The 16,156-nt window shown below is 41.3% G+C and overlaps 1 protein-coding gene across 1 annotated transcript in view; it reads left to right on the top strand.

Moving 5' to 3' along the window:
- Window positions 1-15,235, top strand: part of SLC17A5 (solute carrier family 17 member 5) — a gene marked incomplete at its 5' end in the record, with an annotated part of 57,849 nt that extends 42,614 nt beyond the window's left edge. The window contains 2 exons of the mRNA XM_080699807.1: window positions 5,422-5,569; window positions 15,000-15,235. Coding sequence (XP_080555933.1) covers window positions 5,422-5,569; window positions 15,000-15,162 — 311 coding nt within the window. The 3' untranslated portion in view covers window positions 15,163-15,235. The remainder of the gene's footprint in view (window positions 1-5,421; window positions 5,570-14,999) is intronic.
- Window positions 15,236-16,156: the final 921 nt, after the last annotated feature.

Below are 16,156 nucleotides of genomic sequence, written 5' to 3'. Positions count from 1 at the left end.
GCTGGCTTCGAACCTGTGTGATCCTCCTGTCTCAGCCTCGCAAGCACGGGGATTACAAGCATGCGCCACCACGACTGGCTATAATTTAATTCTAACGCTGTCTACCTGTGATACCGTAGGTCCTGTGGACTGAGGGCTGAGTCCTATAAGACTTTCCTCCCCCTTCAGGTTCCAGTCCCAATCCCAAGTTGTGAACCTTACTTTTGACCAGCTTGAAAATTGCTGTTCCCATGATCTCTCCTCAGGTTCAATCAATTTTCTACAGCAGCTCATAGGACTCAGGAAAACACTATTTTATGTTTGTTTTTATTATGGTACTTGGGATTGAACCCAAGGACTTTCTGCATTCTACCTCTGAGCTGTATCCCTAGCCCTAAATTATTTTTTGTTTTGAAACAAGGTCTTACTAAATTGTTAAATCTGGCCATGAACCTGTAATCCTCTAGTCTCAGCCTCCCAAGTACTAGGATTACAGGTGTATGCCACCACACCTGGCTACTTATTTGTTATAAAGGACATTACAACCAAATATAGTGGCCCACACTTGTAATCCCAGCATGTGGGAAGCTGAGATAGGAGGATTGCAGGTTCACAGCAAGCCTCAGCTACTTTAGTAAGGCCCTCTGCAATTTAGTGGGATGCTATTTCAAAATAAAAAATAGGAGGCCGGGCGTGGTGGCGCACGCTTGTAATCCCCGCGCTTGGGAGGCAGAGATGGGAGGATCGCACGGGTTCGAAGCCAGCCACACGCACTGGCTTAGGAGACCCTGTTTCCAAATTTTAAAAAAAATGTAAACATAGGTCTGGGAGTGTAGCCCGCAGGTAGAAGGGCTTCCAGGAACCCCAATACCACCAATAAATAAATAAATAAATAAATAAATAAATAAATAAATAAATATTTAAAATAGGGCTTGAGGCATATCTCAGAGGTAGAATGAAATTGTAAATTAAACTTGGGTTCAATCCCAAGTACTACTAAATGAATGAATAAGTTAATTACATTACAGCTAGGCATGATGTTGCATGCCTGTAATTCCAATACTTAAATTCAAGGCCAGCCTCAGCAACTTAGCGAGACTCTTTTTCAAAACAAGGGATGGAGGCAGAGCTAGGAAGTAGAAGTACTGTGGGTTCAGTCCACAATACCACAAAAAAAATAAATAATAAAGGACACTACAAAGCATGTGTTGAGTGACCAAGTGGAAGAGATGCTGAAAGCAAGATGAGTGGGAAGGGGCAAGGAGCTTCACACCCTCTCCAGGTGTACTCCCCTCTAGGGACCTCCACATGTTAGATTCTTTGGAAGCTCATCCCAACTTGTCCTTTTGAGTTTTTATAGAGGCTTCATTATACAGGCATGGTTGAATAAATCATTGGCCATCAGTAATCAACTTAACCTTCAGCCCCTTTCTCCTCGCCAGAGATTGGAGAGTAGAGCTAAAAGCCTAACCCCTAATCATGCCTTGGTCTTTCTAGTGACCACTACCCACCTTATATTGGGGCACTGGTCCCAGTACCACCAGTCATTCTATTAGCAAACAAAAGCAGTCTTATCACCGCCAAGGGTTCTAGGAGCTGTGTGCCAAGAACCAGGGGCAAAGACAATTGTATATTTCTTCTTATATCACAACAGTGCAAGACAAAATAGAAAAGTTAATATTAGTCATTTATTTTGTTCATATATTATGTTAAATACTATGATTCATTTAGTGCATTTCTGTACAAGATAGTTCCTTTTGAACCATGCATTTTAAGGATTAAGATTTGTAACCTCAAGCTGAGCACTGTGGTGCACATCTATAATAATAATACTTGGGAGGCTGAGATGGGAGGATCACACATTCAAAGCCAGCCTCAGTGACTTAGTAAGGATCTCAGCAACTTAGACCGTTTCCAAATTAAAAAAAAGAATCACTATGTTTCCAGCTATAAGTTTACAGTGGAAATATTTTTAAGCTTCTATCCCTTATAGTATACTTTGAATACCAACATATATATATATATATATATATATATATATATATATATATACTAATTATCACAAGTGAGCTATAAATCAAAGATCTCAAAGAAATCTTTTTTTTTTTTTTTTTTGATGCTGTGAATGGAACGTAGGAGCACTCTAACTCCATTTTTTATTCTTTTTTTTTTTTTTTGGTGGTACTGGGGTTCCTGGAAACCCTTCTACTTCCAGGCTAACACTCCAAGACCTATTTTATACTTTTTTTAAAATTTGGAAACAGGGTCTCTTAAGCATTGGCTTTGAACCTGCGCAATCTTCCTGTCTCCGTCTTCCAAGCGTGGGGATTACAAGCGTGCGCCACTACACCCGGCCCTATTTTTTATTCTTTATTTGGAAACAGGGTCTCACTGAGTTGCAGAGGGCCTCAATAAGTAGCTGAGGCTGTCTGCGAACCTGGATCCTCCTGTCTCACCTCCCAAATGCTGGGATTACAAGTGTGTACCACCACACCCAGCTAAAAGAAATCATTTCTTCAGAAGATTTCCTTTTTTATAGAATGTTCTTAGCAGAGCTACTTTAATTTTTTTAGTCTTTTAAATTTTAAAATGCTTTTATTGATGCATTACAGTCTCACATCATAATGTAAATCATGTTGACAGTGACATGCATGTGCATAGCACTTGGTTTCCCCCCATTACCTCCCTTCTCAATACAGAGTACTGAGATCGCCATTGGTGCATTCGAATACGTACACATAGTTGATGGTCAGAATTTGCATTAATGAACCCCGGTCTTCCCCTTCTCCTTGCCTTAAACCCTTGCTCCACTGAGGTTTTTCTGCCATTGTCTAGTCCCTCTGGTATCACAGTTAATTTCTAGCTTGCACATATTAGAGAAAACATAACCCTTCATTTTCTGTGATTGGCTAATCTCACTAAACATGATGTTTTCCAAGTCTTTCCATTTTCTTACAAATGACATAATTTTGTTCTTTATTGCTGAGTAGAATTCACTGTGTATATTTCTATAATTTTGTAATCCATTCATCTGCTGATGAGCACCTAGATTGTTTCCATAATTTGGCTATTATGATTTCAGCCTCTTTGGAAAGATACCCAGAAGTGGGATAGCTAGACAAAAGAATCATAAATCATCATGTGGTTTTTGACTGCTTTCAGAAAAGTACATTTTAAAACTAAGATCCAGATGTGATAGCGCATACCTGTAATCCTAGTACTTGGGAGGCTGAGGCAGGAGGATCACAGGTTCAAGGACAGCCTCAGCAACATAGCAAGACCTTTTTCAAAACAAAAATAAAATTGAGCTGGAGGTGTAGTTTGAAAGTAGAATGCTAGAATGTCCCTGGTTTCAATCCCCCTATACCAAAAAAAAAAAAAGACAGTTCTTCAACTTTTTTTTTCAGTACTGGAGTTGGAACCCAGGGGCATATTCTACCTCTGAGCTATGCCCCAGCCCTACTTTTTATTCTTTATTTGCAAAGGGCCTCACTAAGTAGTGGCTGAGGCTGTCCACAAACCGTGATCCTCCTGTCTCAGCCTCCCAAATGCTGGGATTACAAGCATGTACCACCACACCCAGATCAGTTCTTCAACTTTTTAAAGTCCCCAGTAGAGTCGGGCATGGTGGTGGCACACTCTTGTAATCCCAGTACTTGGGAGGCTGAGGCAGAAGGATCTCAGGTTTGTGGCCAGCCTCAGCAACTTGTGAGGCCCTCTGCAACTTAGTGAGACACTGTTTCAAAATAAAGAATAGAAAAGATTGGGGGGTATAGCTCAGAGGTAGAATGCCCCTGGGTTCAGTCTTCAGTAACACACACACACACACACACACACACACACACACACACACACACACACACACACGTCACCAGTAAGTAATTAGAGACCCTGGAAGTAATTTATGACTGTACTTCAGTAATTGTATTTGTGAAAAGACCTATTCAGGTTAATTCTGTAACTATGATCTGAGCACCTGACCATGGAAAGATACCATTCTGTTTCACTGTTTAGTGGCTTTGATTCCACATCGGCAAATGAAATAAATCTGTTTGAATTCAATCTGATTTTCTTTTTCTTTTTTTTTTTTTTTTGGCTTTATGTGGACCTGTGGACCTATATTACACCTTCAGTATAATATAGTAGCTTTTAGCCACATAGGAGTTATTTATATTTAGTTGAAAAATGATTATGGTACTGGATATTGAACCCAGGGATGTTGAACCTCTGAACTCCAGCCCTGTTTTATCTTTATTTTGAAACAGGGTCTCGCTCAGTTGATGAGAGTCACACTACTTGCTGAGACTGTCTTCAAATCTGTGATCCTTCTCTCAGCCTCCCAAGTACTGAGATTACAGGTGTGCGCCACCACACTTGACCTAATTGAAATTTTAAGATAAGTTTCTCAGCCGGACTTGGTGGAACACGCTTGTAATCTCAATACTTGGGAGGCTGAGACAGGAGGATTGCAGGTTCAAAGCCAGCCTCAACAATGTAGTGAGGCTCTCGAGCTCTCAGAAACCTAGTAAAACCCCATTTCCAAATAAAGAAATTTTTTTTTTTTTTTTGGTGGTACTGGGGTTCCTGGAAGCCCTTCTATCTCCGGGCTACACTCCCAGACCTATTTTTACATTTTTATTTGGAAACAGGGTCTCCTAAGCCAGCGCGCGCGGCTAGCTTCGAACCTGCGCGATCCTCCTGTCTCTGCCTCCCAAGCGCGGGGATTACAAGTGTGCGCCACCACGCCCGGCGAAATAAAGAAATTTTTAAAAAATGGGCGTGCACCACCACGCCCGGCGAAATAAAGAAATTTTTAAAAATTGGGCTGGGGGACATAGCTTGGAGGTAGAATGCCTCTAGGTTCAATCCCTAGTACATAAGTTAATTAATTAATTAATTAAATTTCTCCATTTCAGTATATACAAGTACAACATTTCCATTATCACATAGTTATCGGATAGCACTGCTGTAGATAGGGAGAAATAGGCATCTGTTAACTGCCTTCTATTCTTAACTGCCTGTGGTGACCTTTGCATATCATTATCATCATTATCATGCATTAGAACCAAGATGGGGCATCATTCTGACTGTATCCAGCAGAGTCCTTTGATTATATGGATTTTAAGTCACCTTTTATGTTGCCTCAATAGCTGACAACCGTTTCTCTGCAACTACATCTTTCCACCTTCCTGATCTTATAGCTAACACTGTAGGTCTGTAGCTTGAGTTCTGGTCACATGCAGATTTAACAATATTGCATAATGAGGTCTTCCTTCACTCTTAAATTAGTTGTATGTTGCCTGTTTTCTAGCAGGTTTTCCATGACTGGGCAGGTCAGTGTTTCTACAGTAGGTGGCAGCAGTATCCTGTTTCAGATTTATACTGTCTAAAGGTAAGCAAATATTAATGCCGGAAATTTTTCTTTTGTCCTTTTAACTCCAGGAATGATTGGACCTGCAGTGTTTCTGGTAGCTGCTGGATTCATAGGCTGTGATTACTCCTTGGCTGTTGCATTCTTAACCATATCAACAACGCTGGGAGGCTTTTGCTCGGCTGGATTTAGTATCAACCATCTGGATATTGCTCCTTCGTAAGTATAAATACAGAGATTTGCTGTGATCAACTTTAAATTCTTTTTTTATAATCATAGTAAAATATTTACCATTTTAGCCATCTTAAGGGTAGAATTCTGTGGCATTACATGTACATTGTTGTGCAATAGCCCCTAGTCCTTCCAGGGTATGCTCTACCACTGAGCTACTCAGCTATATCCCCAGCCCTTTTTTCTTTCTTTCTTTTTTTATGGTACTAAAGATGAAACCCAAGGGCATTCTACCTCCAAGCTATATCCCAATCCTACTTTTATTTTTATTTTGAAATAGGGCCTTGCTAGGTTGATGAGAGTCTCAGTACTTGCTAAGGCTATCTTCAAACTGCAATCCTCCTGTCTCAGCCTCCCAAGTACTGGGATTACAGGTGTGTGCCACCATGCCCAGCTTCCCCAGCCCTTTTGATTTGTATTTCAAGACAGTCTCCATAAATTGCTGACTTCAAATTTGAATCCTCTTTCCTCACCCTCCCAACTAGCTAGGATTACAGGCATGAGCCACCACTCCCAGCTCTTGTGCAACTATTGCCAACAACAATCTCTGGACATTAGGGGGGGAGGGGCTGCTATGCACTGACCCCAGCTATACCCCAGCCCTTTTTTATTTTTTATTTTGAAACAGTGTCCTGCTAGGTCTGCCTAGGTGCTAGGTTCACCATACTGGCCTCAGACCTGCAATCCTCCTGTCTCAGCTTCCCAAGTACTGGGATTATAGGTATGCATCACCACACCTGCAACGTTTTCATCTTCCCCAACTGGAATTCTGTTCCTGTTAAACACAAGTTCCCCATTTCCTTCTCCCTCCACTTCCTAGTAACCATCATTCTACATTCTGTCTCTATGAATTTTACTACTCCAGAACTTAAGTTCTTTGAAAGATTTCAATTCATGCAATAATTAAAGCATGAAGTTTATTTTCAAATTTAAATTTTTAACTACCATCACCTCTGCCCACAGTATTCTCCTAAGAACATTGCAGTAACACAGTATAACTTGCATCTCTCCATCCAGCTAAAATAGGAACTCTGTGAAGGCAGAGGTGTTGACCATCCTCGGTGCTTGGCACATAGTAGGCATTTAATTGGATTCATGAATACCAAAGAGCAGACCACCAGACTTGTCCACTTATATTACCTATGTCCAAATAGCACTTGATAGCTTACAAATCACTTTCACAAATATTACCTCAATTTATCTTTTTTTTTTTTCAGTACAGAGTATTGAACCTGGGGCATTCTACTTCTGAGCTACATCTGCGGCCCTATTTTTTATTCTTTATTTTGAAACAGGATCTCACTAAGTTGCAGTGGGTCTCACTAAGTAGCTGAGGCTGTCCGCGAACCTGCGATCCTCCTGTCTCGGCCTCCCAAGTACTAGGACTATTGGCATGTGCCACCATGCCTGGCTCTTTTTGCCTGTGTGAGGCTAAGGAAACTTAGGTTCACAGAAATTAAGTGGTTTGTCTTCTACCACACTGTTAATAAATGATAAAACCATAATTTGAACCTATAATTCTTACCTTAAGCTTCAAATACTTTCTACATCCACCTCTATAGAACATTCTTGAAGCCACATAGAATTCATCCTTGCCAGTTGACAAGATAGGAAAGGACTGTAAATATTTTAATTGATAAGATTTAATGCCTTTAATTCGTAAAAGTAATATACATGAATTAATTTTAGAGAAAAGTAAGGGGTCTTCTACCCTCACTCCTGCCCCAGATCCTTCACTGGACTTCAGGATTTTCTAATTCATGTTAATCATGTCTTCCTCCCTCAGTAAATACTCCAAGATAAACTAGACCTTTGAAATCAGTCTGATGTGAGCTCTCACGTTATACAAAAACATCCAAGACAGTTGCACAAGTTTAGAGTTGTAGCACACCCGGTTCCCGGCTGAGCCAGTCGGCCACTCGGGAAATGCCTTCTGCTGAGCTCTGCAGCACCCACGGCAGTGCTTCTCCTTAACATCTGTGGGAACCCTCCCGGTCCCCATCCCACTCACAAAGCCTTTTAGACTATTCTGTGCCCCAGCTTCCTGCTCTCTGTACATCCAGGTATAATTTTACTAGATGCATTTGTACTTACTGCCTTATCTTGGTAAATAATTATTTCTAAATGTAACTCTTCCTTCTTCCTTTCTTCCTTTCTTATCAATGCTGGGAAATGAACCCAGAGGCACTATACCACTGAGTCAAATCTATAGCACCTTTTTATTTTTTATGAGACAGGATCTTGCTAAGTTGCCCTGGCTGGCCTCAAACTTAGTGATCCTTCTGCCTCAACCTCCCAGGTATCTGGAATTACAGGTCTATACCACCATGCCCAAGGCTCTCTCCCTTATATTTTAAAATAACACATTGGATGAGCTTTCATGTTTTATTTTTCAACCAGAATATATACATATATATATATATATATTTTTTTTTTTTTTTTTTGCAGTACTGGGGATAGAACCCAGGGGCATTCTACCTCCAGGCTACACTCGCAGCCCTATTTTGTATTTATTTCAAAACAGGGGCTCACTGAGTTACAAAGGTCCTCACTAAGTAGCTGAGGCTATCCACAAACCACAATCCTCCTGTCTCAACCTCCCAAATTCTGGGATTACAAGTTTGCGCCACCACGCCTGGCTCCAACTAGAAATTCTTGATTCAAAGCATACTAGTTGTTTCTGGTTCCCTGTGTCTCTGTTAACAGGAGTTACATATCTTATACCATGCTGTTTAATTGATTTTGTCTCAGTAACAACTGAGTACCCATTCAGTATAGCACTCTACTAGGTAGAACAAAATACCTAAGGACCTCAGACACAAACATTCAGCACCAGGGGTTGGGGTGAAAAAAAAGTCATTTTCTATGGATCTAGTTCAGTGATCACTGCTTGTAACAGAGTATAACACTCCAATATTAAGTATTGGCTGGAATCATACAGATTGGATAATATTTTCTGTATGTATGTTACTAGGGATTGAACCCAGGGGTATTCTACCTGAGCTATACCCCCAGCCCTATTCTATTTTATTTTACTTATTTATTGTGGTACTGAGGATGGAACCCAGGGGCATTCTACCTCCTAGTTACACACCCAGCCCTATTTTTATTCTTTATTTTGAAACAGGGTCTCACTGAGTTGCAAAGAGTCTAACTAAGTAGTAGCTGAGGCTGTCCTCAAACCGGGATCCTCCTGTCTCAGCCTCCCAAATACTGGAATCACAAGCATGCGCCACCACGCCCAGCCAACCCTGTTTTATTTTTATTTTGAAAAGGGTCTCAAGAGGTTGATGAGAGTCTCACTGCTTGCTGAGGCTGTCCTCAAACCTGTGATTCTCTTGTCTTAGCTTCCCTGAGTACTGGGATTACAGGCGTGTGCCACCACACCCAGATGGATAATATTTCATAAGTCTTATTTCCATCTATAAAATAAACATAGTAATCCCTATCTCATGGCGTTAACTTTACTATCAAGTTAGATATATATATAAAATAAACATAGCTTGTGAGGTGTGCCATGATGGCACACACCTGTAATCCCAGCACTTGGAAGGCCGACACAGTAGGACCACAGATTTGAGGTCAGCCTCAACAATTTAGTGAGACCCTGTCTTGAAATAAAAGTGAAATAGAGCCAGTTGTGGTGGCACACACCTGTAATCCCAGTACTTGGGAGGCTGAGACAGAAGGATCACAGGTTCAAGGCCAGCCTCAGCAGCTTAGCAAGGCCCTCTGCAAATTAGCGAGACCCTGTTTCCAATAAAATAAAATACTAGATAAGGTTGGGAATGCAGCTCAGAGGCAGAATGCCCTGGAGTTCAATTCCCAATACCACAAAATAAATGAAAATAAAATGGGCTGGAAGTATGGTTCAATGGTAGAATGCCTCTGGGTTTAATCCCCAGTACCACAAACATAATTTTATAATACTTATAGTCAGCCAGGCATGGTGGCGCATGCTTGCAATCCCAGCATTTGGGAGGCTGAGACAGAAGGATCACAGTTCGCGGACAGCCTCAGCTCCTTAGTGAAGCCATTTGCAACTCAGCAAGACCCTGTTTCAAAATAAAGAATAAAAAATAGGGATGGGGGTGTAGCTCAGAGGTAGAATGCCACTGGGTTCCATCCCCAGTACTGCAAAAAATAAATAAGTAAAGAAAGAAAGAAAGAAAGAAAGAAAGAAAGAAAGTACTTATAGCCATTGCCAGATATAAGGTTTTTTTTTTAATAAAAAGTCAGTATCACTTTGTATAAATGGGTTTTTCCAAGTCTTTTCTTCTATAGATTGAAATTGACTTTTTATGGATAATGTTGTGGCTCTGATTTGAGGGAGCTGGGTAAGTTTTCTGCAGTTACTTCCACAGATTTCTAGTACTCCAACAGCACCGAAGCCAGACTGAGCCCATGCAACAGGTGTTCTTCCAAGCAGTCATCAATCTTTCATGGCTCTGCCTGGCCAAGTGTAATATAAATACTTGAACAGCTCCTTAGTGCTGACATTTAGAATTTCACAGCATTCATCTGCACTTAATATCTGTCACTGAGAAGGCCTGGCAACAGTGCAGTTGGCTCCTCCCACTGCCAAGGTGCTAATGGTTTTTAAAAGGAGAGAACAGACAGCCCTGCCAAGTGGTTAAGCTATACCCCCTAGAGGAATAAGCCAAAAACATCTGTGCCTCATGGTTTTATATTTGTGTCATGTATTTACAGATTTATTTACCTACATATTTTCAAGTTTTTTTGGCACAGTCTAGTTACATATCATAGATTCAAAGTGATATGTTCATATATGCACACATCTCCTGGTGTGTTTCCCTCCACACTCCACCCTGCTCTGCCCCTCCTCCTATGTATGAGGGTTTTTTTGTTTTTTGGTGCGTTTGCGTGTGTGTGTGTGTGTGTGTGTGTGTGTGTGTGTGTGTGTGTTGTAGTACTGGGAATAGAATCCAGGAGTATTCTATCTCAGCTTCACCCGTAGCCCTCTTTTATTTTCATTTTGAAACGGGGCCTTACTAAGTCGCTAAGGCTGGCAGTGAACCTGTGATCTTCCTATCTCAGCCTCCCAAGTACTGAGATTACAGGAGTTGCCACCACACCCAGCATGTATGGGTTTTAAAGTTTGTGATGTTTATAGATAACTGAATTAGGTTCAGCAAGACTTTGTAATAAAAATGAGGAGAGTCATGTCAGATCAGTAGTCTTGTAACCTAGGTATTGAGGACCCCAAACCCTAATAGAAGTTGCATTGTCCTATAACAAGACTATATGGACTAATAAAACATTAAGCTTCTTTAGAGCAGAATTTTTTTTCAGTACTGGAGATCAAGACTGAGGTGCTCTACCACTGAGCTACATCCCTGGCCTTTTTTCCTACCTTTTTACTTTGAAATAGAGTCTCACTAATATCTCAAGCAGATCTTAAACTTAGTGGTCATCCTACCTCAGCCTCCTGAGTCACTGGGTTTACAGCTGTACAGAACCTTATTTTATTTTATTTTTTGTGGTATGGGAATTGAGCCTAGGGGTATTCTACCTCCATGCGACCCCCTATTTTATTTTATTTTTAAACAGGGTCTTACTAGGTTGATGAGAGTCTCACTACTTGCTAAGGCTGTCATTCTTGAACCTGTGATCTTCCTGTCTCAGCCTCCCAAGTACTAGGATTACTAGGATTACAAGCATGCGCCATCATGCCCAGCTAGAACTTTTGTTGTTGTTGATGATGATGTTGTTGTTATTGTTGTTGTTATTGTTGTTGTACTGGGCATTGAACTCAGAGACATTCTACCTCTGAACTATACTCCTAGCCCTATTTTATTTTTATTTTGAAGCAGTATCTCACTAGGTTGATGAGAGTCTCACTACTTGCTGAAGCTGTCCTTGAACCTGAGATCCTCCTGTCTCAGCCTCCCAAGTACTGGGATTATAGGTGTGCACCACCATACCCAGCTATAACTTTATTTTATAATAACAGATTATTTCCTAAAAAATTAAAACCTCGCTGGACATGGTGGCGCAGGCTTGTAATCCCAGCATTCAGGAGGCGGAGGTGGGAGGATCGCAGTTCATTGACAGCCTCAGCAACTTAGTGAGGCCTTTCGCAACTCAGCAAGACCCTGTTTCAAAAAATAAAAATACTAAAACATAGGGCTTAGGGTGTAGCTCAGAGTTACAATGTCCCTGGGTTCCATCCCCAATACTTAAGAGAAAAAAAAATTAAAATCTCACGCTGGGGATGCTGGCCCACACTTGTTACCCCAGTACTTGGGAGACTGATACATGCAGCTAGCCTCAGCTACTTAGCGAGGCCCTCCACAGCTTAGTGAGACCCTATTTTAAAATAAAAAACAAAAAATTGGGCTGAGGGTGTAGCTCGGAGGTAGGTGCCCCTGAGTTCAATCCCCAGTACCACACGCACAAAAAAAGTACCATACCACAAAAAAGCAAAAAGTTTTTTAAATGTACTAATTGACTACAGTACAATTTGTAATGACTCCCAGAGTACCACACGCACACAAAAAGTACCATACCACAAAAAAAGCAAAAGATTTTTAAAATGTACTAGTTGACTACGGTACAATTTGTAATGACTCCCAGAGATCCTAGTAAAAATCCAGAATGTTAGAATTACATTTGTAAAAGTTTTCTGATCAGGAATTGCCATCCTTGGAGCCAGTGCCCAGGGCATGCTAGTCTGCATGGAACGCAGCCTCCATGGCCGTGTGGTCAGAGCCTGGCGGCCAGCGCTGTGGCCGCATGCTGCCTCTCTAGTAACGTGTTAAGGGAGCACGTGGGATGCTAGGCACTGGATATAAGAAAGGGAAGTGAAACAAGAGATTGAAGGGAGACTGTGCATCCCAAGCTACAGACCCGAACTAGGACAGTCACACACAGTACTAGTGTTAGGGACAGCAAAGAGCCTGAGACAACAGGTCAGCGTGAGACGACGAGACAGAGGCTGAGGAAGACGCGCCGCACGAGTGGGCAGGATGGGTGGGGCGTGGCTGCAGGAGCAGGTGCAGCAAGGGAAGACGAGGCAGGAGGCGTGGGTGTCGCAGTGTAAGTGGCTGGAGCCAGAGCTGTCTGGGCCTGACAAGGCCCAGGTCATTGCAAGTCCAGGCAGAAGACTGCCATCTTTTTAAGGTAAACATCAAACCAGACTTTAGGCTTTTTAGTATGAGAAGGATGACTTGACAAATTATGACAGACTATTCAAATTAAAGTTTAAACAGTCTGATTGGCAGCTCAATCATTTGTAAAATGTCCTAAGAACATTCATTCTAGTAATTTCTCCATCAGGTGCTGGGTTTTTTTTTTTTTTTTCTTTCTTTTTCTTTTTGTGGCGATTCTGTAAGCTATACGCTGATGGTTTGTGTATTTTCCCATGTGTATGTTACACTGAAAACTATTTTTTAGTATACCTGGTAGGGCTTGTGAGAGCCCCACCAGGACCACCAGCTATATTGCATGTACACATCTGTAATCTCATAGATAATAAGGGGAATGATGATCTGTCAATAACTTGGCTAAGGTGACATGTGTCATTAATAAAGGAGCTAGTTAGCCAGGTGTGGTGGTGCATGCCTGTAATCTCAGTTCTTGGGAAGCTGAGGCAGGAGGATCACAGGTTCAAGACCAGCCTCATCAACTTAGCACAACTTAGCACAACTTAGCATGACCCTGTTTCAAAGCAAAAAATATAAAAAGGGCTGGGGGTGTAGCTCAGAGGTAAAATGCCTGTGTGTTTAGTCACACACACACACACACACACACACACACACACACACAGATACATACATAGTGGAGCTAGTTTTAGGAGTCTTTAGGTCCCTGACAACCAGCTTAATAGGACTTCTTTACAGAAAATGGGAATCATTCTTTTCAAGATGTTACTTCCTAAAGAGCTGGCTATATTACCTTCCTTAGTCTACACACATTCCTTATGTATTCTATATTGAAGAAAACAATAGGACATTAGCATTTCCCAAATACAGACAGAAATTCTTTAAAGATTTGCATCCAAGCTGGGCATGATGCCTCACACCTATAATCCCAGCTACCCAGAAGACTAAGGAAGGAGGCTCGCAAGTTCCAGGCCAGCCTGAGCAACTTAGCAAGACCCTGTCTCAAAAAGGACTAAGGATGTAGCCCAGTGGTAAAGCAATGGCCTAGCATATGTGAAACCCTGAGTTCAGTCCTCAATACCATAAAAAGAAATTTAAGCAAGCCGGGCATGGTGGCACACACTTGTAATCTCAGTACTTGGGAGACTGAGAGAGGAGGATCATGGTTTGTAGACAGTCTCAGCTATTTAGTGAGGCCCTTTGCAACTTAGTGAGACCCTGTTTCAAAATAAAGAATAAAAAAATCAGGCTGGAGTGTAGCTCAGAGGTAGAATGTCCCTGGGTTCCATCCCCAGTCCCATACAGATTAATAATAATAATAATAATAATAATAATAATAATAACAACAACAACAACTTAAGCTAAACATACCAAGCTTCCTATCCAGATACAGTCATCCATGCAAATCATCTATAAGCACTATTATACATCACCATACAAGAGATGATTTCAATGGCTACGTTCCTCTATGTGAGTTAAAATGCTAATTATTGAAATGTACATTTTCTGCCAGTTGAAATAAAATTCTAATCCAGGAATAGTGGCACACATCTATAATCCCAGTACTTGGGAGGCTGAGACAGGAAGATCACAAGTTTGAGACCAGCCTCAGCAACTTAGTAAGACTCTGTTTGAAAATAAAAAACAGATTGTAATCCAAAGCTTGGGAGGCTGAGACAGGAGGATGGCACAGGTTCGAAGCCAGCCTCAGCTACTTAGTGAGGCCCTCTGCACCTTAGTGAGACCCTGTTTCCAAAATAAAGTATAAAATAGGTCTGAGAGTATAGCCTGGAAGTAGAAAAGCCCCTGGGTTCCACCCCCAGTACCACAAAAAAAAGAAAGAAAGAAAAGAAAAAATAGAAAGGGATGGATGGAGTTGTAGCTTGGAGGTAGAATGCTCCAGATTCCATCCTCAGTAACAAAAGAATTAATATTCTGCTTCAGTAAATCGTCTCATTAGACAAAATTTCTCAAGAATGCAACCAAGAAGTAGGATAGTGTCTGTTTAAAGAAGTTGCTTCAAGCCAGGCATAGTGGTGCACACTTGTAATCCCAGGACTTGGGAAGCTAAGACAGGAGATCGAAGGTTCGAGGACAGCCTTAGCAAGTAGTGAGACTCTGATCAACCCAGTGAGACCCTGTTTCAAAAGATAAAAACAAAATAGGGCTGGGGGTGTGGCTCAGAGGTAGAATGTCCCCAGGTTTTATTCCTAATACCAAAAGAAAGAAAGAGAGAGAGAGAAAGATGCTTCCCTGTGTAACATAGTAATAAATCTCTGAACATGTGTCCCCAGGTATGCTGGTATCCTCCTGGGCATTACAAATACGTTTGCCACTATTCCAGGAATGATTGGGCCCATCATCGCTAAAAGCCTGACCCCTGACGTAAGTAGATACTTTGCTGATAAACTGAAAAGGCTTGAGAACTGCATACCTGCAGCACAGGGTACATTTTAATGGTAAAATTCTGATTTTTTTTTTTTTTTTTTTGTACCCAGGGGTATTATAACTTCAAGCTATACCCCTGTCCTAATTTATTTTTTAGTTTGAAACAGGGTCTCGCTAGGTTGGTGAGAGTCTCACTACTTGCTGAGGCTGTCCTTGAACCTTGGTTCTCCGGTCTCAGCCTCCCAGGTACTGGGATTACAGGTGTGCACCACCACGCCTGGCTTGAATGTTTATCCTATGGCAACAAAAAAGAATATACCTTAATGGGTGGACAGTATAATATTTTCAAAGACTGCCCTTTGGATTTTAGACAGAACAGTAGAAGCAAGTTAAATGAAGATCTGAAACTATACAAGTATTTAACAGTTCATAAAACTACACAAGTATTTAAAAATTATGATGTTTTACTAGGTAAATAATTTGTGTTTAATTTGAACAAGTAAAAATTGGCAGTGTGAAATGATTCAGACTTGTCAAGGTGAGTAAGGTGTCAGAAATGATATGAAGATGAATGAGGAGCAATTAAAATATTCAAGAATGGCCGGGCGTGGTGGCGCACGCTTATCATCCCAGCACTCAGGAGGCTGAGGCCAGAGGATCGCGGTTCGAGGACAGCCTCAGCTACCTAGTGAGGCCTCTGCAACTCAGTGAGACCTGGTTTCAAAATAAAGAATAAAAAATAGGGCAGGGGGTATAGCTCGGAGGTCGAATGTCCCTGGGTTTCATCCTAGACCCGCAAAAAATAAAAAATAAAATAATAAAATATTCAAGAATGTTTAAAAGACCAAAAACCTGAGAGGTATCTTCACATATTTGGGTTTTTGTTTGTTTGTTTGTTTTTGTGGAGTTTGTGGGAAAGGGTATAGGGGACTGAACCCAGAGACATTCAATTTACAAGTTACACCTCCAACCCAATTTTATTTATTATTTTAAAAACAGGGTCTGACTAAATTGCTGAGAGCCTCACTAAGCTGTTGAGGCTGGCATTGAACCTGTGGCCTCC

This window comes from Muscardinus avellanarius (assembly GCF_963383645.1).
Source record: "Muscardinus avellanarius genome assembly, chromosome: 8".
NCBI classification, from domain to species: Eukaryota; Metazoa; Chordata; class Mammalia; order Rodentia; family Gliridae; genus Muscardinus; species Muscardinus avellanarius.
Note: the sequence above shows the minus strand (reverse complement) of the source record. Positions and strands in the feature narration are given on the sequence as shown.